This window comes from Ovis aries, chromosome 4, assembly GCF_016772045.2.
Source record: "Ovis aries strain OAR_USU_Benz2616 breed Rambouillet chromosome 4, ARS-UI_Ramb_v3.0, whole genome shotgun sequence".
NCBI classification, from domain to species: Eukaryota; Metazoa; Chordata; class Mammalia; order Artiodactyla; family Bovidae; genus Ovis; species Ovis aries.
In genome coordinates this window covers 45,235,814-45,262,300 of record NC_056057.1, presented here as the reverse complement: position 1 = coordinate 45,262,300, position 26,487 = coordinate 45,235,814, and the positions used below count along the sequence as shown (strand labels likewise).

Below are 26,487 nucleotides of genomic sequence, written 5' to 3'. Positions count from 1 at the left end.
AGACCATGACTTATCTTTGTTTTATTTATCCATTCATTGAGCAAACATTTATTGAGCACTTACTAAGAGCCAGGCACTCTTCTGGGTTTCGAGGATACAGCAGTTAAAGAAACAGGCAAAATACGCTTTGCACTCCTGGGACTTAAAAGGAGGGGAAGATAGATAATAAACAAAAGAAATAAGTAAACATATTGTTATGTTATTCAGTAAAAACTGTTACAAAAGTAAGGAACATAGGAGCGGGATGAGAACTGGAATTTTAAGAGATGAAAGGAAGTTGCCACTAAGGTGAATAGACCTGAAGGAGGGGAGGAAACCACTCCTGTAGATACCTGAGGGAAGCATCTTTCAGGTCAAGGCTGAAGTGGATCTGGGGGTCAAGAAGGCCAGTGTGGCTGGACTGAGGGAGTACAGGGGTGGGCAGGAAAAGAAGACTGAGGAATAAAGGCCATCGGATGTTTCTGAACATATAAGTGGCATTATTTGACTTGGATGTTAACAGAATCATTTGACTGCTATTTTATGAACAGATTGAAGCTGGAAAACCAGATAGGTAGCTATTGTGAATACCGAGGCAAGAATAATGGTGACTCAGACCAGGTACCTTTGACAGTTTTCTCTTTTCAGATAACTGCCTTTTCTGTTTTTCTTCTAGTATGATGCAAGAGGGTGGAGAGATTGTGTGCATAGAAGGGAAAGGAGTACAGAACTCCCAATTATTCTAGTTATATAATTCCACATATTATATAGTTATAGTATATGGAATATGGTCACATAATTATAGTTATATAATAGTTATATATATATACAGCATATAGTTATATAATTCCATATATTATATAGTTATAGTATATGGAATACAGTCACATAATTATATAATAGTTATATATATAGCATATAGTTATATAATTCCATATATTATATAGTTATAGTATATGGAATATAGTCACATAATTATAGCTATATAATAGTTGTATATATATTAGCATATAGTTATATAATTCCATATATTACATAGTTATAGTATATGGAATATAGTCACATGATTATAGCTATATAATAGTTATATATATATTAGCATATAGTTATATAATTCCATATATTACATAGTTATAGTATATGGAATATAGTCACATGATTATAGCTATATAATATTATATAGAGAGCATATAGTTATATAATTCCATATATTACATAGTTATAGTATATGGAATATAGTCACATGATTATAGCTATATAATATTATATAGAGAGCATATAGTTATATAATTCCATATATTACATAGTTATAGTATATGGAATATAGTCACATGATTATAGCTATATAATATTATATAGAGAGCATATAGTTATATAATTCCATATATTACATAGTTATAGTATATGGAATATAGTCACATGATTATAGCTATATAATAGTTATATATATATATAGCATATAGTTATATAACCCCACCAGGGCCTCCCTGGTGGCTCAGTGGTGAAGAAGCCACCTGCCATTGCAGGAGACATGGGTTCAACCCTGGTCTGGGAGGATTCCACGTGCCACAGAGCAACTAAGCCCAAGTGCAACAACTGTTGAGCCTGTGCTCTAGAGCCTGGGAGCCCCAACTATGCAGCCCATGTGCCACAGCTACTGAAATCTACGTGCCCTAGGGTCTGTGCTTCACAACAAGGGAGGCCGCCACAATGAGAAGCTGCAGCTAGAGAGGGCCCCTGCTCGCTGCAATGAGAGAAAAACCAGAACACCAGTGAAGACCCAGCACACCCCAAAATAAATAATTAAATGTTAGTTTGTTAGAATAGGAAAAAGGAGTCCAAAATGGTGGTGGCTAAAAGACAAAGAAAGGGAAAAGTCTGTGAAAAACAGAGCAAAAGAAAATCCGCAGACCTGAGTAGGAATCTCAGGTGAAACAGACATGCCCCCTTCCTGGCTAGGCCTAATTTGCATTGGGCAGGCTCAGGGGGGAGGAAACAAAACCTATAAAAAGAAGGAGCCAAGATGGTTTGAGGCCTCTCCTTTGGGGTTGGCCAGCCCTCACGCCTCCAGGGTGTACTGTTCTTTGTTTACTGAATAAAACTCTGAGCCATAACCGAGCTATAACACTGGTCTGCAGTTTCAAATCTTTGTTGCAGCAAGACAGAACCAAGGAAATTACACACTTTCCTGGCATTAAATAAATAAAAAAATTTTTTAAATTATTTATTTTCACATTTATCTTCAGCCACACAGAACAAAATGTACATACAATTTAAACATCTAAATTTAACTTCAACATGTAATATGTTTAAATAAGTAAATCTTTTAAATTATTACAATTTCAAGGAAATGTTTTAAAAAATAAAACTAAACCAAAAACCATTATCATCACTCTGTCAATAAATTTATATTTAGGCCAAGGTAATAATAACGCTGGGCATTATGCCAGGTACTAACAATGCAAAATGCTGGGCTGGATGAAGCACAAGCTGGAATCAAGATTGCGGAGGACATATCAATAACCTCAGATTTGCAGATGATACCACCCAAAGCAAAAAGGAATTAAAGAGCCTCTTGATGAAAGTGAACAAAGAAAGTGAAAAATCTGGCTTAAAACTCAACATTCAAAAAACTAAATCATGGCATCCAGTCCCATCACTTCATGGCAAATAGATGGGGAAACAATGGAAACAGTGACAGACTTGATTTTCTTGGGCTTCAAAATCACTGCAGATGGTGACAGTAGCCATGAAATTAAAAGAAATGATTGCTCCTTGGAAGAAAAGCTATGACCAACCTAGACAGCATATTAAAAAGCAGAGACATTACTTTGCCAAGGTCCGCCTAGTCAAAGCTATGGTTTTTCCACTAGTCATGTATGGATGTGAGAGTTGGACCATAAAGAAAGCTGAGTGCTGAAGAATTGATTCTTTTGAACTGTGGTGTTGGAGAAGACTCTTGAATGTCCTGTGGACTGCAAGGAGATCCAACCAGCCCATCATAAAGGAAATCAGTCCTGAATATTCACTAGAAGGACTGATGTTGAAGCTGAAGTTCTAATACTTTAGCCACCTGATGGGAAGAACTGACTCATTTGAAAAGACCCCGATGCTGGGAAAGATTGAAGACAGAAGGAGAAGCAGATGGCAGAGGATGATATGGTTGGATGGTATCACTGACTCAATGGGCATGAGATTGAGCAAACTTTGGGAATCGGTGATGGACAGGGAAGCCTCCTGTTCATAGGGTCGTAAAGAGTTGGACACAACTGAGCAACTAAACTGAACTGAATAATAAAAGAACTTGACAATTTATTTTAAAGACATGAGAAATATTTGTGAAATGTAGAGTCACTAAATAATGACTAGTTCTAAAAGGTGTCATTTTAAAGTTTCCACTCTGTAATGCTGTAATTAAAAGCAAAATGAAAGTGAGATCTAGAGAGTACACACAAAGACCTGGGTCCCATCAGGACATGCAATTTGCCTCTTCTACGGATCTAAGCCCAAAGGCTTCATTTATTTGCTAAAGATTAAAAGGATAAAGTGATTTTTTCTTGCTTTAAAATAAAAAGGCAACTAAGTCAAGTTAAACATTGACTCAGAAGAGCTGTGGACACTTAGTATTATCATCCTAGATGTGTGGAGTGGTTATTATTTACAAAGCACTTTGATTACCATTACCTCATTTGATCCTCACAATAGACCCATTAGTAACATTGTTCTTAATTTACAAATAAAGAAACCCAGACTAGGAGAGTTCAGAGGACTGGTCCAAGAGTATGCAACTAATTGGCAGTACTAGAGCTAGGATTCTTTACCATCTGAACCAAGAAAAAGAAACACCAAGAAGGCAAAGTGGTTATCTGAGGAGGCTTTACAAATAGTGGAAGAATGAAGGGAAGCAAAAAGCAAGAGAGAGAGAGAAAGGTACATTCAATTAAAATGCAAAGTTCCAAAAAATAGCTAGAAGAGACAAGAAGGCCTTCTTCAATGAACAATGGTTAATAATAGAAGAACAACAAAAAAGCGAAAGACTAGAGCTCTCTTCAGGAAAATTGGAAACATCAAGTGAGCATTTCACCCAAAGATGGACACAATAAAGGGTAAAAATGGTGCAGACCTAGTAGACACTGAAGAGATCAAGAAGAGATGGAAAGAATACACAGAACTGTAGAAAAAAGATCTTCATGAATAGGATTACTACGATGGTGTGGTTAGTCTCCAAGGGCCAGACATTCGAAGTGTGAAGTCAAGTGGGCCTTAAGAAGCACTGCTGTTAATAAAACTAGTGGGTGCAATGAAATTCCAGCAGAACTATTCAAATCCCTAAAGGATGGTGCCATCAAGGTTTTGCATTCATTATATCAGCAAATCTGGAAGACCCAGCAGTGGCCACAGGGCTGGAAAAGGTCAATCCTCATTCTAGTTCCCAAGAAGGGCAGTGTGAAAGAATGTGCTAACTAACCATCAGACAATTGCACTGATCTCCCATGCTAGTAAGATCATGCTTAAAATTTTGTATGCTAGGCTTCAGCATTATATGAACCAAGAACTTCCAGATGTTCAAGCTGCGTTTCAAAAAGAAAGAGGAACTAGAGAGCAAACTGCCAACATTTTCTGGATTACAGAGAAAGCAAGGGAATTTCAAAAAACATCTACCTCTGTTCCATCGACTACCCTAAAGCCTTTGACTGCTTGGAGCATGACAAACTGGAAGTTCTTAGAGAGATGGGAAGAGCAGACCATCTTACTTGTCTCCTGAGAAACCTGTATGTGCGTCGAGAAGGAAGAGTTAGGCCTTGCAGATGCTGCCACCCCGGAGCCTCCCGTGCTGTCTAGACATGGTCAACCCCACAGTATCCTTCGACAGCGCTGTCCATGGTGAGCCCTTGGGCTGCGTCTCTTTCGAGCTGTTTGCAGACAAAGTTCCAAAGACAGCAGAAAACTTTCATTCTCTGAGCAAAGGGGGGAAAGGATTTGGTTATAAAGGTTCCTGCTTTCACAGAATAATTCCGGGATTTATGTGCCGGGGTGGTGACTTCACACGCCATAATGGTACTGGTGGCAAGTCCATCTACGGCGAGAAATTTGATGATGAGAACTTCATCCTGAAGCATACAGGTCCCGGCATCTTGTCCATGGCAAATGCTGGCGCTAACACAAACGGTTCCTGGTTTTTCATCTGCACTGCCAAGACTGAGTGGTCGGATGGCAAGCATGTGGTCTTTGGCAAGGTGAAAGAGGGCATGAATAGTGTGGAAGCCATGGAGCGCTTTGGGGCCAGGAATGACAAGACCAGCAAGAAGATCACCATTCCTGACTGTGGACAAATCTAATAAATTTGACTTGTGTTTTACTTAACCACCAGACCAATCCTTCTGTAGCCCAGGAGAGCACCCCTTCACCACATCTGCTCGAAATATCCTATAATCTTTGTGCTCTCGCTATAGTTCTTTGGGTTCCATATTTTCCTTATCCCCCTCCAAGTTTAGCTGGATTTCAAAGTTAAATTTGTGATTATGAAATAAAAACTAAACAATTAAAAAAATAAGAAGAAGCAACAGTTAGAACCCTGTATGGAACAACTGATTGGTTCAAGATTGAGAAAGGAGTATTACAGGGCTATCTGCTGTCAACCTGTTTGTTTAACCTATATGCTGAGCACCTCATGAGAAATGCTGGGCTGGTTGAGTTACAAGCTGGAATCAAGATAGGAGGGAGAAACATCAACAACCTCAGATATGCAGATGATATCACTCTAAATGGCAGAATGTGAAGAGGAACTAAAGAGCCTCTTGATGAGGGTGAAGGAGGAGAGTGAAAGAGCCAGTTTAAGACTAAATACTAAAAAAGACTAAGATCACAGCATCCGCCCCCATTACTGCATGGCAAATAGAAGGGGAAAAGGTGGAAGCAGTGACATATTTCTTCTTCTTGGGCTCCAAAATCACTGTGGATGGTGACTGCAGCCATAAAATCAGAAGACAAATGCTTCTTGGCAGGAAAGTGTTGACAAACCTAGACAGTATGTTGAAAAGCAGAGACATTACTCTGCCAACAAAGGTTCATATAATCAAGGCTATAGTCTTCCAAGTGGTCACATACAGCTGTGAGAGACAGACTGTACAGAAGGCAGAATGCCAAAGAATTGATGCCTTCGCACTGTGGTGCTGGAGAAGGCTTCTGAAAGTCCTTGGACAGCAAGGAGATAAAACCAGTCAATCTTAATGGAGATCAACCCTGAATAGTCACTGGAAGGACTGATCCTGAAGCTCCATTATTTTTGTCTCTGATGCACACAGAAGAGTTATTGGAAAAGTCCCTGATGCTGGAAAAGATCGAGGGCATCAAAGGATGAAGCGGCTGGACGGTATCACCAATGCAATGAACACGAACTTGGGCAAATTCTGGGAGATAGTGAGGGACAGGGAGACTGGCATGCTGCAGTCCCTGGGGTCGCAAAGAGTTGGAAATGACTGGGTGACTGAACAACAACAGATCTGGGAATGGAACCCTCACTTCCTAGCTCTTTCTAATTCACCAACTTGTGTTTTTTCTGGATATAAAACTGGGAAAGAAAATGTTTTCCCTGTGCAAGAATTATCAGGTCAACAAAACCAAAGGTGCAGAGCAGTATCTATAGAGAAGTACCAGTTTGGGAATAATTGTCTTATGATAGATTCTATTGTGGGGACACAATTTGAGGTTAGAGAAGCTAAGGAACAGAGGTTTATTAAGTCAAACACTGGTTCTTTAATTATTCAGGGGCTGGTTTGCCATTTAGGCATAACTTGGTCTTCCCCCCCACACCTACCCCCTTTTATAGCTGGCTTGCTCTCCTAGTCTGCTCTTTTGGCACCTCCACCAGAGGGCAGACAGAGCAGGAAGAAGAGCATTGGTAACCTGCTTATCAAAGAGTTGGAAGAAGAAAACTTAGACCACTACCTCAACTTAGAGTTTTGGAGTCTTTCTAGATTTCACTAATGAATGGCAACTTTGCCACCACAGAATAAACAATGCAGCAAAATGATCAGAACCGGAGACTAGGATCGCATTGCATGCAGTCGCTTCAGTCATGTCTGACTCTTTGCAACCCTATGGACTATAGCTCACCAGGCTCCTTTGTCCATGGGATTCTCCAGGCAAGAATATTGGAGTGGGTTGCCATGCCCTCCTCCAGGGGATCTTGCTGATCCAGGGAATGAACCCATGGCTTTTATGTCTCCTACATTGGCAGGCAAATTCTACCACCTATATTTCTCTATATTTTCACTCTGATTTTTCTGAATGATCAATATAAAGTGTTAAATCATTAAAATTATAACAAAAAATGTGGAGAAATAGACAGGCAATAAACAAGAATAGAAAATTCACAAAAGGAATTCAACTGGCAATGAATATCAGAAAATGTTCCATTCCACAGGCAATGAAAGAAATACACATTTAAAGTAAGAAACTGCCACCTTTCTTGTCAAATTAATGAATATTAAAAGTTATAATTATGTGCAAGGGTATGGTGAGACAGGCATTTTCATATATGATTAGTAGGAATGAAAAGTTGGTACCATCTTTCTGGAGAGAAATCTAACCATATAGAGAGATTAATCTGACAGAAGAAAATCAGAGAAATTTCCTACTACTCAAGGTGGAACTAAAATCTGGTTCTTTTTCCTCTAGTCAAGTGAGTCCTTACATGGACAATACAGAATCATGATACATGACAAAAAAAAAAAAAAAAAAAGCAAGCTTTATGTCACCTCTAGCCCTTGGCTGACTCAGTGGGATGGAAAGATGAGAATCTCTACCCCAAGAGAAAGGTCTGTAACTGTCACCACTCCAGCAACAGAGGCAGAGCATCCTGATAGCGGAGAGAACTGGGAGCATCTGGATGTCTCTCAAGATCACAGGGGCTGCCTCAGATCCATAGGAGAGGAAAGCAGTGCTTTCTCTAGGTTTCAGAAGGTGTAACACATCATGCTGACCTGCATCCTATTGCGCCAGGTTGCCCTGGAGAGACAGAGAGAATCAGGGGGAGACTGATTTTTATGGCACTATCCAGCATCCGAGGGTCTTATCAACAATGATCAAACTTGCAGTTGGACCACTCCTACACCTTCAGATTACATTGCAAAAAGACAGTTGTGGTCTTAAAGGTCACATACAACATTTGCCCCTAAATGTGAACTATTGTACCATAACAGAGTTCCTTGATCTTGTATATAAATTAATACTTACTAGATTCATTTAATATAAGGGAGATCCTGATGGTGAATAGAAGAGGTCTCATAATACAAATCTGCTTGGAAGACCTAAGCCCCACAAAAAGAGATTTTCCTGAGTTCTAAGTATATATTCACTACAGTTTATAATATGGAGAAACTGAAAGCAGCTTAAATGTCTGATCAAGAGTGTGGTAGGTGCCTATTACCTATTTTATAAAATGGAAAATGCTTCTGAAAAAGAAGTGAAGATGCAGAATACCGAGGTTCTAGTTGAGGGTAAGTGACTCCCTCCTGTCTTTCCCACTGAATGGAGACATAACATGGACAGAATAAATGACTGCTCTAAAATGAAATATAGTACTCAGGTTGGAAAAGAAGACGAAAATGTGAAATCCTGCTAAATCAGCAGGGAGTTTCCTGTGTTTTGTTCCTTCTTTTTTGTCCCTTCTAGTATCTCCTAGTCTGGACTCAGGGAAGACTGAAACCAGAACTGGGACCTGGTCCTGGACAGAAAGACTCCAGAAGCCTCTAGTTCTGGCCCACGAAAAAGAAAGAGGATCTCTAATGCTCAAAGAAGACAGAAGAAATCACCTAGTGTTTTAATTTTTTTTTCCATTTCTTTTTTTCCCATTTTAGACTCCAAGTAATCTAGGAGTATCAGTGGTGGCAGCTGTCACTGTGACAGAAGCAAGGGATACAGTGCCTGAAACTCGGATGGAAAGGATGTTTACTGAGAAGAGAAACCAGTGTGGGGTTCCAGGGAGGGTAATCATATACCAGAACTGTAACTGTGGACATGACATTGGCAAATTGCCTGCGAGAAGATACCATGTGGACATGTCACAGGTAGCTAGAAATGTAAATCTAGACCTCAGAAAAGAGGTCTAGGGTAGAATTATAAGTTTGGGAATCATCTGCATTTAGAAGTTATTTAAAGCTAAATACCCTAGACATTTTCTCCTATCTGAATAACAGTTAATTACTGACATTTTCTTGCAGCATTCTTTAGTATCAGCTTCACTGCCAAAGTGAAAAATAAGACCATTTATTACAATAAATAAAGATAAATCCATCTTTATTAGATAAAGATGGATTCTCTCCAACCACTGAAAAAAGGACATAGGATTTTATTTGGTCCCAAGATTTGGGGCCTGGCTCCTAACACAGCAGTGTTTAAGACTCTGCTTGCAACATCCCTAAAATAACTTTGAAAAACTTTATATTCTCTGATATCTTTTGAAATTTGCATATAAATTTTTTCATCAAATTTAAATAATGGCAAAAGATGCGATTTGGAGTATCGTAACTATTGATATGTTTCTTTTAATTAACCATTTAAAAATTATTTATTCAATTCTTTTTGTTTGGGCTGTGCTGGGTCTTTGTTGCTGCTGAGACTTTGTTCTCTACTTCCGGTGCACGAGCTTCTCAACCTGGTGGCTTCTCTTGGTGCAGATCACAGGCTCTAGGACACACAGGCTTCAGGAGTTGCAGCATGTGGGCTCAGTGGTCGCGGTTCCCCGGGTCTAGAGCACAGACTCAATAGCTATAGCACACAGGTTTGTTGCTTCTCAGCATGTGGGATCTTCCTGGATCAAGGACTGAACCCGTGTCTCCTGCACTGGCAGGTGGATTCTTTACCACTGAGCCATCAGGGAAGCCCTATGCCATGTTTTGATGTTTGAAAATCTTTGATTGATCACTATCAATTTTTTTCAATAACAATCTGAATGCAAATGGATATATCCTCTGGTTCTAAAAGCTGTGTTACTTTTTCTTTTGTATTTAGTTACCATTACAGTTAATAAATAGATTAAAATGATCAAAGAATATAACACAAATGAGTGTTAAATGTGCAAAGTTAAAATTTTATTATAAATATATGCTTTAATGAGATAATGGGTCTTTTTTTTCTTTTTTGTGTATGAATTCAAGATTCTGTTATTTATTTACTACTCTAATAAGGGTATGATAAGCATGTGTTATTTTATTAGCTTTTCTAATATTAAAGTTACACATCCTTATGGTTTGCGTGGTTAGTTGCTCAGTCATGTCCGACTCTTTGCGACCCATGGACTGCAGCCTGCAAGGCTCCTCTGTCCATGGGGATTCTCCAGGCAAGAATACTGGAGTAGGTTGCCATGCCCTCCAGCAAATGTCCCCAACCCAGGGATCAAACCCAAGTCTTCTGCTTTGCAGGTGAACAGGTGGTTTTTCACCATCTGAGCCACCAGGGAAGCCTTCTTTACAGTTTAAACAGCATCAAATTGTCCTAGAAGACATATAACAAAGTATTACGTGCCTTCCCCCCACTTCCCATTTTCAACAGGCAACTACTTCTATTTTTACCTCCATATGTCCAAGTAACATACTTATATTGCTACTTGTTGATTTAAAAAGTTTTAGTCATTATTTATTGCTACTCCCCTGAAGCAGAAGAGGTTTCATTTTTTAAAGTTGAAATACAGTTAGTGTACAATATTTATTGATTTCAGGTATACTACATAGTGATTTGACATTTGTATACATTATAAAATGATTACCATAATAAATCTAGGAATCAACTCTCTCCACACAAAGTTATTACAGTATGAGTGACTATATACCTTATTCTGAATAGTACATCCCTGTGGCTTATTGATTTTATAACTGGAGATTTGTACCTCTTAATCTCCTTCACCTATTTTGCCACCCTCTACACATCACTTCATGGGAAATAGATGGGAAAACAGTGGAAACAGTGTCAGACTTTATTTTTGGGGGCTCCAAAATCACTGCAGATGGTGACTGCAGCCATGAAATTAAAAGACGATTACTCCTTGGAAGGAAAGTTATGACCAACCTAGATAGCATATTCAAAAGCAGAGACATTACTTTGCCAACAAAGCTCCATCTAGTCAAGGCTATGGTTTTTCCAGTGGTCATGTATGGATGTGAGAGTTGGACTATGAAGAAAGCTGAGTGCCAAAGAATTGATGCTTTTGAACGGTGGTGTTGGAGAAGACTCTTGAGAGTCCCTTGGACTGCAAGGATCCAACCAGTCCATTCTAAAGGAGATCAGCCCTGGGTGTTCTTTGGAAGGAATGATGCTAAAGCTGAAACTCCAGTACTTTGGCCACCTCGTGCGAAGAGTTGACTCATTGGAAAAGACTCTGATGCTGGGAGGGATTGGGGGCAGGAGGAAAAGGGGACGACAGAGGATGAGATGGCTGGATGGCATCACTGACTTGATGGATGCAAGTCTGAGTGAACTCTGGGAGTTGGTGATGGACAGGGAGGCCTGGCGTGCTGTGATTCATGGGGTCACAAAGAGTTGGACACGACTGAGCGACTGAACTGAACTGAACTGAACTGAACTGACAGACCCTGAGGAGCTTCCCTGTGGCTCAGTGGTAAAGAATCTGCCTGCAATGCAGGAGACCCAGGTTCAATCCCTGGGTCAGGAAGATCCTCTGGAGAAGAAAATGGCAATCCACTCCAGTATTCTTGCCTGGGAAATCCCATGGACAGAGGACCCTGGTGGGCTACCGTACATGGGGTCCCAAGAGTCAGAAAAGATTTAGTGACTAAACCACCACCACCACTACCACCACCCACCATGAAGGGGCCTTTTTTCAATTAGTGTATGCATTTGTGGCAGCAGAGGCTGAGACGGTTAGATAGCATCACCGACTCAATGGACATAAATTTGAACAAACTCTGGAAGGCAGTGAAGGACAGGGAAGCCCAGTGTGCCACAGTCCATGGGGTTGTAGAGAGTCAGATACAACTTTAGAGACTGTAAAACAACATGCATCTATGGACTAATATTACATATTGCCAGAATTTAGACATATATTTTGTTCTTTTCTATTTTTTAAACTACTTAATTTATTTAACTGTGTCAGGAGTTAGTTGCAGCATGTGGGATCCAGTTTTCCAACCAAGGATGGAACCCAGGAGCCCTGCACAGGGAGTGTGGAGTCCCAGCCACTGGACCACTAGCGAAGCTCTGAAAACACTTATTCACATAGATCAGAAGACGGGACTGAAAGGAGGTTTATTATAGCAATAACCTACAATTATTTGAACCTCTAAGAGTTATATAATTAAAATCACATAGTAATAGATAATTAAAAATTATCTTTAATGAGTCACCAACTGACCACTCAATTTCTCCTTTAATTTTGTGGAAAGTAGTGAAAACCTCTTGAGTTTCAAAAGGATTATTATAATTATTCCTCTTGCTCACTGTTCACAGCAATAATTTGAATTGCCTGGCACTTCAGAAGTTCCTCTACCCCAAGGCAAAGAGCTGTAACATCTCAGAGGGAGGGAAGTCTTTTTTTCTTAATGTGGGAGGTAGAGCGGATGGAGATTATGCAAGGGGAGGTGAGAAAGGAGAAAGGAGCGCAGTGAGGGGGTGTCCTGGAGCAGATCAGTTTTAAGCAGAATGAAGGAAGTTGAAATCCAGAAGCTGGGTCCATCCAGTAATTCTGTCTTTTGGCTTTCTTATCCCTTAGAAGTCTTTGCTCACCCTTACTTGGTTTAAACCAACTAGTATTTCCTTTCTTTCATTTAACCTTATCATGGGGGCGGGGGGAAGAGAGAGAGAGAGAGGGGAAAGAAAACATAAATCTAGGAATATTTTTTGAGGGTTATAGAAAAAGAGTCTGATCCCTAAGGATAACCAATTCTCCAGGGAAGGCGGTGTGGTGAGGAGAAGGAGGAAGGAGAGGTTAAGTATTCATGGGTGGGACAGATAAGGAACTACTTTTACTTTTACCCTATTCCCCTCAAGGTAGAGTTGAGGCCACTCCTGGAATCAACACTTTGGTATTGTATTTCATTTATTGAACAAACATTTTTTAGGCACTTTTTATGTCAGCTTCCCTGATAGCTCAGTGGTAAAGAATCTGCCTGCAATGCAAGGGACTCCAGTTTGATTCCTGGGTTGGGAAGATCTGCTGGTGAGATAAGCTACCCACTCCAGTATTCTTGGGTTTCCCTCGTGGCTCAGCTGGTAAAGAATCTGCCTGCAATGTATGAGACCTGGGTTTGATCCCTGGGTTGGGAAGATCCCCTAGAGAAGGGAAAGGCTACCCCCTCCAGTACTCTGGCCTACAGAATTACATGGATCATATAGTCCATGGGGGCACAAAGAGTCGGGCACAACTGAGCGACTTTCACTATGTCAGCTTCTGTGCCAGGCCTCAGGGATACAACGACCTTTGACGGAATTACACCACCACTCAGGACTCAGGTTGTTCACTGAGGTGCTCTAGCCAGCCACCCTCCCTGCTTCCTACCAAATACTTCTCCACATTTTCAGATTTCTCCTCCCACCATCCCCTCTTCCCAATTACACCATCACCAAAAGTTACTGTCATCTCATTTTCTTCAAACACTATTCAATGCTTTCTACTGTAGGCTGGGCCACACCTGGTGGGCACTGCAAAGAGATGCAATGAAGGGGTACCCAACATAGCTCTTCAACCTCTCAATAATTCAGGGTGGGGGGGGGAGGGCTGAGAACTAAGCATTAGGAGGTCACATTTGAGATACCTCTAGGCAACAAGAAGCTTTGAATATGCTGTACAAATATTTCCATACTTTTACTTGTATACTGGTGTCAAATATGTTAGGAAACACTGGAAACTGATTAATCAAAGTATGGATCAACAGGTCCAAACGTGTTACCAGGAAGCTCAATCTGTCCTGCAGACATCCTTGGTTTGGCAGATACAATGCTGACAATTTAAAAATAATTTATGAAATTGAAAATTTTTATTGTTCAACACAATATTACATACTTTGAACCTTATACAATATTTTAATTTACACAGAATTTATTCCATGCATTAACCTTGTATAACATTCTTAACTTACTTGAAATTGGTTTGAATTCCCCAGAAGGCATCTTATGTGCTTTGGAGCTTAGATAATAATTTCCATCACTTGGTTCTGGTAGAAAGCTACATGCTTCAACTTTCGTTTTCAGTATCTTGGTGGTAGTGGTTTAGTCACTAAGTTGCGTCCAACTCTTGTGACCCAATGGACTAGTAGCTAGCCAGGTTCCTCTGTCCATGGAATTTCCCAGGCAAGAATACTGGAGTGGGTTGCTTATGTAGAAATCAAGTTCTTAGAATGACCATCATATTAAAAAAAAAAAAAAAGATAATACTTCCTGGATGCCCAAGTTTATGAAGATTCATCCTTGCTGTGCCTACTTTTCTCCCTGTGAAAGTATATTGTTTTGGGACTTGGGTTTTTCACATAATTACATTGTGAAAATACATCTAGGAGAATTCCTAGTTACTCTAGAGAGTGGTTGTTGAAGTGCTAACATTAGTTACCTTTACTGTTTTAACTGGGTTTCACAGATTTAAGATGCCAGTGACAACTGCAGTTTGAGAAAAGCAATTATGAATTTACAAACTATGGAGGGGGAGAAAAAGCTTCTTTTTCTAAGTAAAATAAAAGTGTATCAAGAAAGGGTTTAATGTGGTTCTTTCTAGTCAAGTAAAAATAATGTTTCTGTGAGTTTTTTTTTTTATACTTTTTTAGCCTTTCTATCGTAAGACATAGCAATTTCAATAGCACTGAAAACAATCTAAACAATTGTCATAACTATCCCATTTTAAAGCTGCTCCATGTTGAATTTTTCTTTCCCAGGGTATTTATACATTGGTTATCTTAACATACATTTACAGAAGGCCTACTCTGTGCCAGGCATTATGCTAAGTGCTGAGAGAAAAGGATAAAGAAGACACAATTCTCTCCCTCTAAGAGATCTCAATATAGACAAAGTGGACAACTGTACTACAGTGCTGTGATGAGGTACAATTCAGGGCAGAATGAAGAAGGCAGTGGGGCACCTACGGGAACGTACTGGAGGAACACCAAACTGGAAGAGTGATTAGAGATGAAGAAAGGAGATGGTGGCTGAGTCTTAAAGTATGAGTAAGAGTTTCCCAGATGAAAAAGTGAGAAAGCCATTGCAAGCAAGACGAGCAGTACATGCAGAGAAGTATGGTTAAAAAACAAGGTGCATTTAGGAAGCTAAATTTTGGTTTAGCATGACCAAGAAGTTAAGTTGTAGAGTGGGACAGAGAGGATAAGGCTGAACAGAAGCACAAATGTCAGATCATAAAGAATCTTCCATGTTACGCTGAAGGTATGAATTTTATTTTTAAGGCAATGGGAATTCACTGAAACCTTTTTAACAGAAGAGAGTCATAATCAGACTTGTATTTTAGAAGGTCAGTAGTTTTTCACAGAATGAAGACTCAATATTGGAAATAAAATAGTTGGGAGCTGATGGAATCATAAGAAATGGTAATGGCATGAGCGTAGGTGGTGACAGTAAAGACAGAGAAAAGAGGATGAAACTGAAGATGTTTAGGACATAGAGCCAGTAAGACCTGATAACTGCCTGGATGTGGGAAATGAAGGACCTTCTGGTCATGGTCATTATAAATACTCATGAAAATGTTTGATCTCCTTTATTGGTATAAAGTTCAGGTTAAAACAAGTAATACTCATTCTTACTTTTGAGTACTAAAACTTTATACTGAAATCTTTTCAGCTTCTTGAATGAAAAGTATTTTGATGGTGTAGTCTCAATATTCAGTACATATTTTTCTGAATCATAAAACCACTATTTGCGAAGAAGGTGACAAAAAAAATGGGGATGGGGATGTGGTTCTTTAGAAATGCAGCAATTTCACATCTCTCTCACCACAATCTACTACACCTGTTCATACACCCACCTCCTGTCATTATTAATAGCCCTTTGCTTTTTCAATTTTCCATTCGAACCAAGTTTTTAAAAAATAGGCTGACCACCAAACGCAGTGAGTCACTTTTAAAGTCATTCTAATGATTAGCGGAGTTTCGGTTCTCAAATTTGTTTTAAATAATGAGTTATCCAAAATGTTAACAAATTTGAGTAATACTATCAAACTTCTTAAATGAATCAGAAAAAGGCAAGGGAATTGTAATGTAGTATGAATTTAAATTTAGGTCTCAAATTATGTATTATGGCAGGTGTGATTTAAAGGAAAGTGATCTCACTAGTGTCAACTTGCACACATTTGAATCAAATGGGAAAGGCACTGCTCAATGGATTTTATAGATATAAATGTAAAACATAATACTGCATTAGTTAGAAATAAATAGATACAAATATTAGTTGTAACATATAACATTGTTAGAAACTTTGCAAGTTTACTGAATAAGCTTATTCTCATATGAAACATATTAGCATGTTTTTAATTTAAACTGTTTTTTCTCCATATGCCATTAAATTTAAAGTTATATTGCTGTTGTTAAAATATTTAGAACTCGATTACCAGTGATGCTTAATGGTAGAACTCAGGAATTATGGGAAATAGAGCTTGGGAAATTCCTGACTCCACTAAGAATTCCACAAGAGTTATTGGACATAACTCAATGTCCAAGAAAGAAATCTGGGCCTTGATTGACACAAGAAATGAGTTCCTATAACTCGAATTTACAGGAGAAACAATGGAGAATATCTTGCTAAACTTTCCAATATTAAGAAATTCTTTGAGGGCCAAATGATTATCTGATATAACTAACAAGATAAACCTAGATGGTGATGGCCCTAGGATCTAGATTAGAGCTCTTCCCATGTAGCCCTGCTTGTCTTTCCCACTGAGCTCAGGAAGTTTCAACTAGAGAAGGAACTCTTTTTTATAAAGTTAATAACCAGCCTCCAAATTACATTATATTTTATACAAATTCTGATTTTCATAGCTCTATTCAATATGCTTAAAGTAAAATATATTCAAATAGTTATACCTGTCAAATTTGGATTAGAAGGGAGGTTTTGTGGACAACAGCCCAAATTAATCAAAAGAATGAAAATTTTAAAAATTTATAAGAATATGTTCTTTGGAGTAAACACAGCCATGAGACTGTAAGTCAACAATATCTTGCTCATAAAGATTAGAGACTCTGTTTTAGTAACTGATATGGATGATAGTGATCAGCATATCTTGAGTTTAAGTTGGATGGTTCATCTCCCTCTGCATAGGTGGGCTCTAAAGCCCAGCCAGCTTCTATCTAATTTGTGATTTTCAGAAGTTCAAGTTATGGTGTTATCGTAGTTGTGAAAAATCTCCAGCAAAGAGAAAGTGACGGTCTGGCAGGAAGCTGCATCAGAGGCTTTCAATGAGCCCCAAACGGGAACATTCTCTATCTGCCTCCTTGTCTCCTCCTATCATTGTGGACTATAAAAAGAGAAGGGAAGATAGCCATGCTAAGGACATGGCATATGAGAGTCCTTGGATCTATCAGGAATCTTGTTCTTCATGTGTAATACTCAATTGCAGTTCTTTGCTTTCTGGTCATTAAATTCCTTTGTTCACCTTTGTGTTGAGAGTGCTTACAACTGAGGAACACTTGGCTGCTCAGTAGTATTCATTTTCATGTGGGGTGGGTGGGGCCTGTGCCAAAGGAAGGTCAAGGCAATAAAATAATTACCCAAGCCCTTGTGGCTGAGCCAGTATTAACCAAGAGTCAGGCTATCATTAAAGAACTTACTTTCTGAATCCTAGTCATGTACTGACAGCCTGTTTCACAAATTCATAGTTATTCCTAGTCAATAAGGGAAGGTGCTAACATCTGAGCACCTGCAATGTGTTTTACATGTTTCCACATTCTCACAACAGCCCTGTAAGAAATGTATTACCCCGCTTCACAAATGAAGTAACAAGTTCTAAGAAATAAGCAAAGTTGCTCAAGATCATACAGCCAGGGGACTGACCCGCTAAACTCAAAATTCAAGTCCATTCCACTATGTTCTGTTATTTCCCCATCTAAGAACATAGAGGATCTCCAAATCCCCATTTGGAGTAAAAATATATTGTAAAATCCAATGTCCCTTGGATCTGGAGAGAATTGGCCTTGCTATGAGGCCATATTATGTCTCTGTTCACTTTCTGCACAATCTGCCGACTATCCTTCACTTCAAAGGGCTAAAAATTATCTCTATGATTAACTAACACTAGGGTAGGGGTTTAAGAAATGCAACTTGATGATGACTGCAGGAACATTTGCTTCACAGCCATGAACCCAGACCTAATCCCAGCTTCACTGCACTGAGATTGGCAAGTGCCAAAGGAAGTAATGACAGGGAGCCCGGGCAGATGTTATGACAAATTAACAAGGGAGACTGCAGGTCAGGAAAGTCAGAAACTGTTTGAAGCATACACTGAAGTACAATTTCAAGTCATCTAGCATGGTGACTAAAAGAAGTTGTCAGAAAAGTAAAAGTAAACCCAGTTTCAACTGCGAGAGCCACAGAGATAAGATAGCTGAGCACGTCGTAGCAGGATCTGGTTTTGTCATCAGTAGCTTCATTGCTAAGCATGTGGGCTGGCTTTCACATGCAGTGGGATTGTGTAAAATGGAATATTAAGTCATGGCCAGTTTACCAGAGCCAGTCAAGTGTAATCTACATTTAGACAAAGAGGCAGACTTTCTGGGCTATAATCGGCTATAGGACAACCTAGGGTCAGTCAGAATGACTGTCTTGGTTTTACTTATCCTACATGGAAACTGTCTCCAGCACCATCTAGGTCACATTTTTGTATTATTTAACTTGGAAAAGTATCAGTAGCAGAGTATTTTCATCATATTCATAGAGATGAATATTAAAGACCTGCCTAATTGTGATGATCCACACACATTAGGGTACATTTCATCAACGTGAGTTATCTCCTAAATATGTCAGTCACAAAATGTGATGGTGTATTGAAGGGGCCAAAGAATTGATAGATGTGCTAAAAGATAAATATGTAAAAACAGAAAGGTTTTTACCAAAAACTGAAGGACATGCAAACAGCATTTTTAAATGTGGGGAAAAAAATGTTCACCATCACAGAGGCATTCTATAATCCCACGTGATGAAGTTACCGAGAATTTTTGGGGGGGAGGCAAAACTGGGAAATGCTGCTCACTGACAGAAATTAAAAAATAAATAAATAAAACAAAGACAATTTTAAAAAAATACCCAAGATGTGCGAAATAAAGTTGCAATTAGAGACTTCCCTGGTGGTGCAGTGGTTGACTTCAAGCTACCACTGCAGAAGGCATGGGCTCAGTCCCTAGGCAGGAAACTAAGATTCCCTCATGATGCGTGGAGTGGCCAAGAAAACAACAGCAACAAAAAAAGCCCTGCAATTAGTTCACATTTTTTGCCCCTAACATCAAAAAACTACAATATTGAATGAAATAAAGGGTACAGTGGGGTAGGCTTTCTCATACTCAACTGATTAGAAATATAAATTGCTATGAGCTCTCTTGAAAGTCAAAATTTCAAAAGTCTTAAACTGTTTATATGCTTCTGAAAGTACAGTGGTATCAGAAACTTGGGGGGTGTGGCCAAGTGATCTGTGTCTTAACAAGCTAACCAAGTGATTCTGATGCATGCATAATACGGAGAATCACTGCCCTATGGGCTCTCACCCTCTCCCACGGCCACTGACCATCTGTAGAGAGATAAGTCCTAAATCAACATCTGTACCCCAGATGTCTTTTCTGAATTCCAAAGCCATACAATCTACTTACTCTCTTGGCATTTGCTTTCTCATAGCTCACAGTACTTCAAAATAAACACATTTAACATTAGGTTCAGATATTTCTTCCCCAAATATTCTCTACCTCCAGTGATCCTAATCTCCATAAACATTACTATCATTTCTACTCAAGAAAACTAAGTGTCATCTTTGATTCCTCCTGCCGTCTTCTAGCTAGTACTGTGGTTTTATAAGAGGAGGAAGAGAGAGAAAGAGAATAGAGATCTCTTTTCCTTTTGAGGACATGGTAAGAAGGTGGCCATCTGAAAGTCAGGAAGAGCACTCTCACCAGAAACCAGCCCTGGTGGGACCTTGATCTGAGACTTTCAGCCTCTATAACTGCGAGAAGGTAAGTTTCTATTGTTTAAGACACCTAGTATTTATTATATATTTTATTACAGTAGCCTGAGCCAACTAAAACAGATGTCGGTGAGCTGTTCATTTCTTCTTACTCCAATTGCTACCATTTTTGCACAGACTATCATCTCTTACCTAAATGACTGTAACGTCCTTCCAGATGAGCCTCATCTCCTTCAAATCATTTTCTATACCCAGCTACAGAGACAATATCAAATCAGGTTTTTATTTAAAATCCTTCAGTGGCTTTCCATTATCTTTTAAATAATGCCCAAATATTTAACATACGTGTCAGGATGATATAGGAAATATTACCTGATGGACTTCAACACCACCCCAACGTAATGATCCCTGATCCTTCCTCCTTTAGTCACTTGCTTCGTCAGTGTTTGCATTGTATCCCCAGTACCCTCAAGGTCAGCCTACACTTATGTGTCACTTTCTGGCCACGTAGGATAGTATCTGGCTGCTCCCCACAGCCTGCTGGAGGTCATCTTTATCTCTAGGTCTCTGCCAGTCCTTTTAGGCACCCTATGACGGCCCTGTACTATAACCTTACTCAGCAACTACAGTGCCCCATGTCTTCTAGTTTCTGGCCTCTATTATTTTTTTGTTGTTTAGATTTAAAAGTCAAAATTTGAAGTTCCTGTTTTTTTCTCTGTGGTATTCTTTTTACATCTTGAGGAAATACTTCTTTGCCTATAGCCCAAGTGGTGGACGGTTGATGGTTAATACAGTACAGGCACTAAAAACACATCAATTAATAGTTTATAAATTACTCCATTGCATTGGCTAGAAAGTCTTATACTCTACAGCCTCTAATGAACACCTCACTAGTCTCTCCAGCTTTGCAGGAGAAAAGCCATGACAAGTTTTAGTTTCTAATATAAACCATGATTCTCCCACCTTTACACCATCGCACATAGTAGCTTATCTACTTGGAACACTTTTTTTGCTCTTCCCTTTGCCTATTCATTTTTCATGTCTCAACTTAAACATCATGTCCCTTAAGGAGAACATCTCTGATCACTTTTGTACAAGGTTAGGTCTCCTGTCATGCATCCCCAGCATACTTATTAGAGTTCCTTTCACCTTGCAATTTAAGTACTTATAATCACTTAGAATTATTTGTTTAGTGACTATCCTCCTGGTTAGGTATAAATTCCATGTGTCTGTTTTCTCTAATGCAGTCTCAGTATCTAGTACCTACTAAGTGTTCAATGACTATTTATGACTGACCCACACCACGGTCAAATCATTTTAGGGTGGATTTCAGAGTTAGGGTTATGGCACCATATCTGTTTATCTATAGTGTCCTGTAATTCCAAAACATTTTTTTAACCATTCAATTTGAATCCACTTTTCTGACTGAATCAGGATTTTAAACTATATATATGGAAAGAAATGTTTGCTCATATACAACCATCATCCATATATCCTAGTTTAAAATTTTTATCTTCATCAAAATAACCTCACTGTTCTCATGAAACTTAGGCAACAACTGCAGAATAAATAAATGGTATATATTTGAACTCAATCAAGTACAGTTACATTTCTGATATACTATTTCTACAAAAGATTTCACTTGAAAAGAGAGCTTGAAAGCCACTTTTAAATAATGGCTTTAAGTCTGAGTGATGAAAAAGAGTTTCTACAATAGGTTGGATGGAGCCTAGACACAGACCTGTGAGACATCTATAGGAAAAGTATTATTTCATATTACCTAGTTTTGTGCCCAGTTGAAACATTTACAATAATAACTGCAGTTTGGGGTTTTATTCTCTTCTCTTGCAATTATCCTACATAATTTTGCCTCCCCCAGTTTATAAAACAGAGATATGTCTGTCAGTTAGCTGGAGGAAAGCAAAGGAAGGATTGAGGGAGAGGAGGAGAGCTCTAAGGGAAAGAGCTAGGCCCTAGGCATCTCCTAAGCAACATATAACACTGAGTATCCCACCATGAATCCTCTCACTTTTCCTATTCTACAATCCAACAGAAAATGCAAAATACATTGTTTTTGACTCCATGTCATATTGGGAATGACACCAATAGATCTATGTCATCTTCAGGACAATCCTGGTTGCATCACATTAAAGAAATAATTTAGCTACAGCAGCAATTCTCGGAAGTTCACCAAACAGAGAATTTATCTCACCACTCAACCTCAAGACCTGAGTCATCAATCAATTACAGGCTGCCTACAATATAATCACCATCTTCAATTGGATGTCAAAACCAACATGTCTCACATGGAATTCATTATTTCCTCTACAAACCAGCTTTCCTTTTTCATTTCCCTGTTTGAATCAGTGCTCCATCATAATCCTACTCATCCAAATTTACAACCTACGGGCTACCTTTAACCTCTCTCTTCCCTCATTCTTCATGGTACCTGGAAAAGAGAAGGAGCTAGGACCCAGTCTCTGCTCTAACCCACTGAAGTGGGGTGAGTGAGAGTGAGCTGAGTTGCTCAGTCATGTCCAATTCTTTGCGACCCCATGGACTGTAGCACTCCAGGCCTCCCTGTCCATCACCAACTCCTGGAGTTTACTCAAACTCATGTCCATTAGTTGGTGATACTATCCAACCATCTCATCCTTGTCGTCCTCCTTTTCCTCCCACCCTCCATCTTTCCCAGCATCAGGGTCTTTTTCCAACAAGTCAGTTCTTCATATCAGGAGGCCAAAGTATTGGAATTTCAGCTTCAGCATCACTCCTTCCAATGAATATTCAGGACTGATTTCCTTTAAGATGGACTAGCTGGATCTCCTTGCAATCCAAGGGACTCTCAAGAGTCTTCTCCAACACCACAGTTCAAAAGCATCAATTCTTCGGCGCTCATCTTTCTTTATAGTCCAACTCTCACATCCATACATAACTACTAAAAAAAACATAGCTTTGACTAAATGGGCCTTTGTTGGCAAAGTAATGTCTTTGCTTTTTAATATGCTATCTAGGTTGGTCATAACTTTCCTTCCAAGGAGCAAGTGTCTTTTAATTTCATGGCTGTAGTCACCATCTGCAGTGACTTTTGAACCCAGAAAAATAGTCTGTCACTGTTTCCATTGGTTCCCCATCTATTTGCCATGAAGTGATGGGACTGGATGCCATGATCTTAGTTTTCTGAATGTTGACTTTTAAGCCAACTTTATCACTTTCCTCTTTCACTTTCATTAAGAGGCTCTTTAGTTCTTCACTTTCTGTCACAAGGGTGGTGTCATCTGCATATCTGAGGTTATTGATATTTCTCCCAGAAATCTTAATTCCAGCTTGTGCTTCTTCCAGTCCAGCATTTCTCATGAAGTACTCTGCATATACGTTAAATAAGCAGGGTGACTAAATACAGCCTTGACGTACTCCTTTTCCTATTTGGAACCAGTCTGTTGTTCCATGACCAGTTCCAACTGTTGCTTCTTGGCCTGCATACAGATTTCTCAATAGGGCTCTCTGACCCACCCTAACCTTACATTGCACCTTGACAACTCTCTGATGTCAAAGTGGGGTAGGCACTGACATCAGAGAGTTGTCAGAGTGCAATGCAAGGTCAGGGTGGGTCAGAGAGCCCTGCTGCATTTGTTTAAAATGCAGACTACCAGACTTACCTCAAACCTACAGAATCAGAGATGGGTTGGGCAATCTGCATTTTAAATGAGCTCTCCAGGGGACTTCTTAGGTCAACTAAACAGAAAGTTGATCGGTCCTGTCCTACTCTTTGTGACCCCACGGACTTTGCGTAGCCTGCCAGGCTTCCCTGTCCATGGAATTCTCCAGGCCAGAATACTGGAGTGGGTAGCCGTTCCCTTCTCCAGCGGATCTTCCTGACTCAGGGATGGAACCCCGGTCTCTTGCATTGCAGGTGGATCCTTTATCATCCAAGCTAAACAGAATCAGTGCTCTAAAAGAAATTTAATTACCCAGTTACAGAGAGATACACCATGAAGGCGCAGCCACGTGAGCAAGGCATACTGTCCAAAGGGCACAAAAGGAAGTAAAGGAGTCCCAAGCAGGTGGGTGGAACACAGAGACAGAGAAACAAACAGTCTGTAAGTGTTTAATACTTCCAAAGTCACCTTTTAGATCTATTCATGAAGAGCTGTCATGAGGACAGGGCAGGAGAGACTCTAGTTCACTAAAAAGAGGATCAAAACAAGTCATGTCAAAGATTGCGGCTGCTGCTGCTAAGTCACTTCAGTCGTGTCCGACTCTGTGCGACCCCATTGACGGCAGCCCACCAGGCTCCCCCATCCCTGGGATTCTCCAGGCAAGAACGCTGGAGTGGGTTGCCATTTCCTTCTCCAATGCATGAAAGTGAAAAGTGAAAGTTAAGTCGCTCAGTCGTGCCCGACTCTTAGAGACCCCATGGATTGCAGCCTTCCAGGCTCCTCCATCCATGGGATTTTCCAGGCAAGAGGACTGGAGTGGGGTGCCATTGCCTTCTCTAGTTCTCAGAATTAAAATACACAGGAGAGGAAATACACAGGAGAGGAACAGTAGCAACTCAGGCAACAATGCATCCATTCTAGGGTTATCCCTGGCTTGTAGGGTAACAGCTCTGACAACAAAAAGAGACCTAGGAAACAATACAAGAGGCTGGTAGGAGGCCAGGAGAAATGATGGGCTTCATTTGTGTCATTCAGAATTTGGGTGCTAATAAAAGAAGCCACTCTAGCTCATTGAAACTAAAGAGATTTAATATAATGAATTGCATGTTAATAAATTGTTAGAAAGTCTGGGGAAACAGGCTCCAGTCTGAGCTTCCAGGAATGATTGTCAACCAAGGTAGCTATTGCCTGTGCCATGATCAGATAACTGCGCAAAGATCAGAAAGCTGGGGAATAAGGAAATGGGAGCCCCAGTTGCGGGTTCCAGGCACATGGCATCAGTCCAGGTCCACGTCATCAAAATGGATGCCCCTGGCACCCACAGAAGTAGGTAGCAGACGCTGGGGCCTCCACTACACTGCCACAGAAAACCAAATCCTCCGCATCCCTGCTTGCTATTGGACACAGCAGATGCGCCACCTCTGTCTCACTTGTTTTCCAAATATGACATTCATATGTCTGCTAGGGTAGAGGCTGGGGGACACAGGAAGTCTGGGAAATGGACGCTTACACTCCCTATCCTTCAGCGTGTTACAAACGGGAGGGAAGTGGAGTTATGTGAGCCGCATATGGCATCTCTCTCACCACCACACTCAGCTGTAAGCTTCCCTACTGTAGGTAAGGGACTTGGGATTTTATCTGTTTCAGAAGTACCAGCACTTTGCAGAGTATCTAATGAACAATGGGTGAAGGAAGAAAAGAAGGAGGAAAGGAAGGGAGGAAGGAGGAGGGAGGGAAGAGAAGATAGGAAAGAGCTCGAGACCAAGTTGTGCAGAAGCCACAGGTGGAGAACACTGGGGAATTCAGTTTTGACAATATTTAAAACTTAAGATGAAATGAAGCAGGGACTGACACTAACAATTCTTATTTCATTGTAGCTTTTGCTTTCAGTCTGTTTATTTTCATTTTCATGACTATAAACTTAATACAGTTCAAATTTCTTATGTCTGGAAAAAATCAATTGTTCCCTAACTGGTATCCTGCCCAATTTCTCCCTATTCTATTCCATTCTACACATTGATCGCTGACAGTTTCCTAAAATAGTGGTCTTCAAACTTTTCACTTGCAAACATTTCCAAAAGAATCTTGTAGAGCTTTGTATTCTCTTGTATATTATTAAGCTGATATCTAAAATTTTTCATCCAAAGTTAAAATAGTTGCAAAGGATGTAACTTCCAGTCTACTGTAAATATTGTCTCTAAAAAAGTAATACAGCACTGTAAAAAATATAACCAATAGAATCTAAGTAACACAACATCTATTTTTAAAAAAATACATGAACAAGCTGTTCTTTAATAATGAGATTTTGCATCTTTCCTTTTTCTCCTTAAACTTGTACTTTCACTCTTCTATTAAAAATTTTGATCCTAATATGACATATTCTTATTACTGTCTTTTGTCAATTGTCTTAATTGTCACAACAAAAGGCATAAATGTTGAAACTGCATTTTTTATATAGATGACCATGCACCTGTGTTTAAAAATTATTCTGGATTGAGTTGTCATTTCTATTACTACTATATACTATTCATAAAGATAATATAAATATAATACAAATTTTGATTATTAAAGAGAAAAAACAAAATTTTATTTTAAACATGTCTCTTAATGAGCTGGATGAGGACTGGACAGTCTTGTTAAAGTTAAGTCAAGCATTTAACTTTTGCTAAAATTAGGTCAGGTATCAATTTAGAGATAATTATGCATTTAGTTCAGTTCAGTTCAGTTCAGTCGCTCAGT

The 26,487-nt window shown here is 39.5% G+C and overlaps 1 protein-coding gene and 1 long non-coding RNA gene across 2 annotated transcripts in view; one reads left to right on the top strand and one right to left on the bottom strand.

Annotated features, from left to right (window-relative positions):
- LOC105610279 (uncharacterized) overlaps positions 1-26,487 on the bottom strand; it is a 73,580-nt gene that overhangs the window by 5,320 nt on the left and 41,773 nt on the right. The gene's annotated exons all lie outside the window — the stretch shown is intronic.
- LOC101117753 (peptidyl-prolyl cis-trans isomerase A-like) lies at positions 4,824-5,524 on the top strand. The gene has a single exon (XM_042249163.2). The coding sequence runs from the start codon at positions 4,824-4,826 to the stop codon at positions 5,316-5,318; it is 495 nt and encodes a 164-aa protein (XP_042105097.1). The 3' UTR covers positions 5,319-5,524.

Bases quoted from the DNA above. Each gene is read 5' to 3' on its own strand.
- LOC101117753 (XM_042249163.2), top strand. From the start codon at position 4,824: ATGGTCAACCCCACAGTATCCTTCGACAGCGCTGTCCATGGTGAGCCC.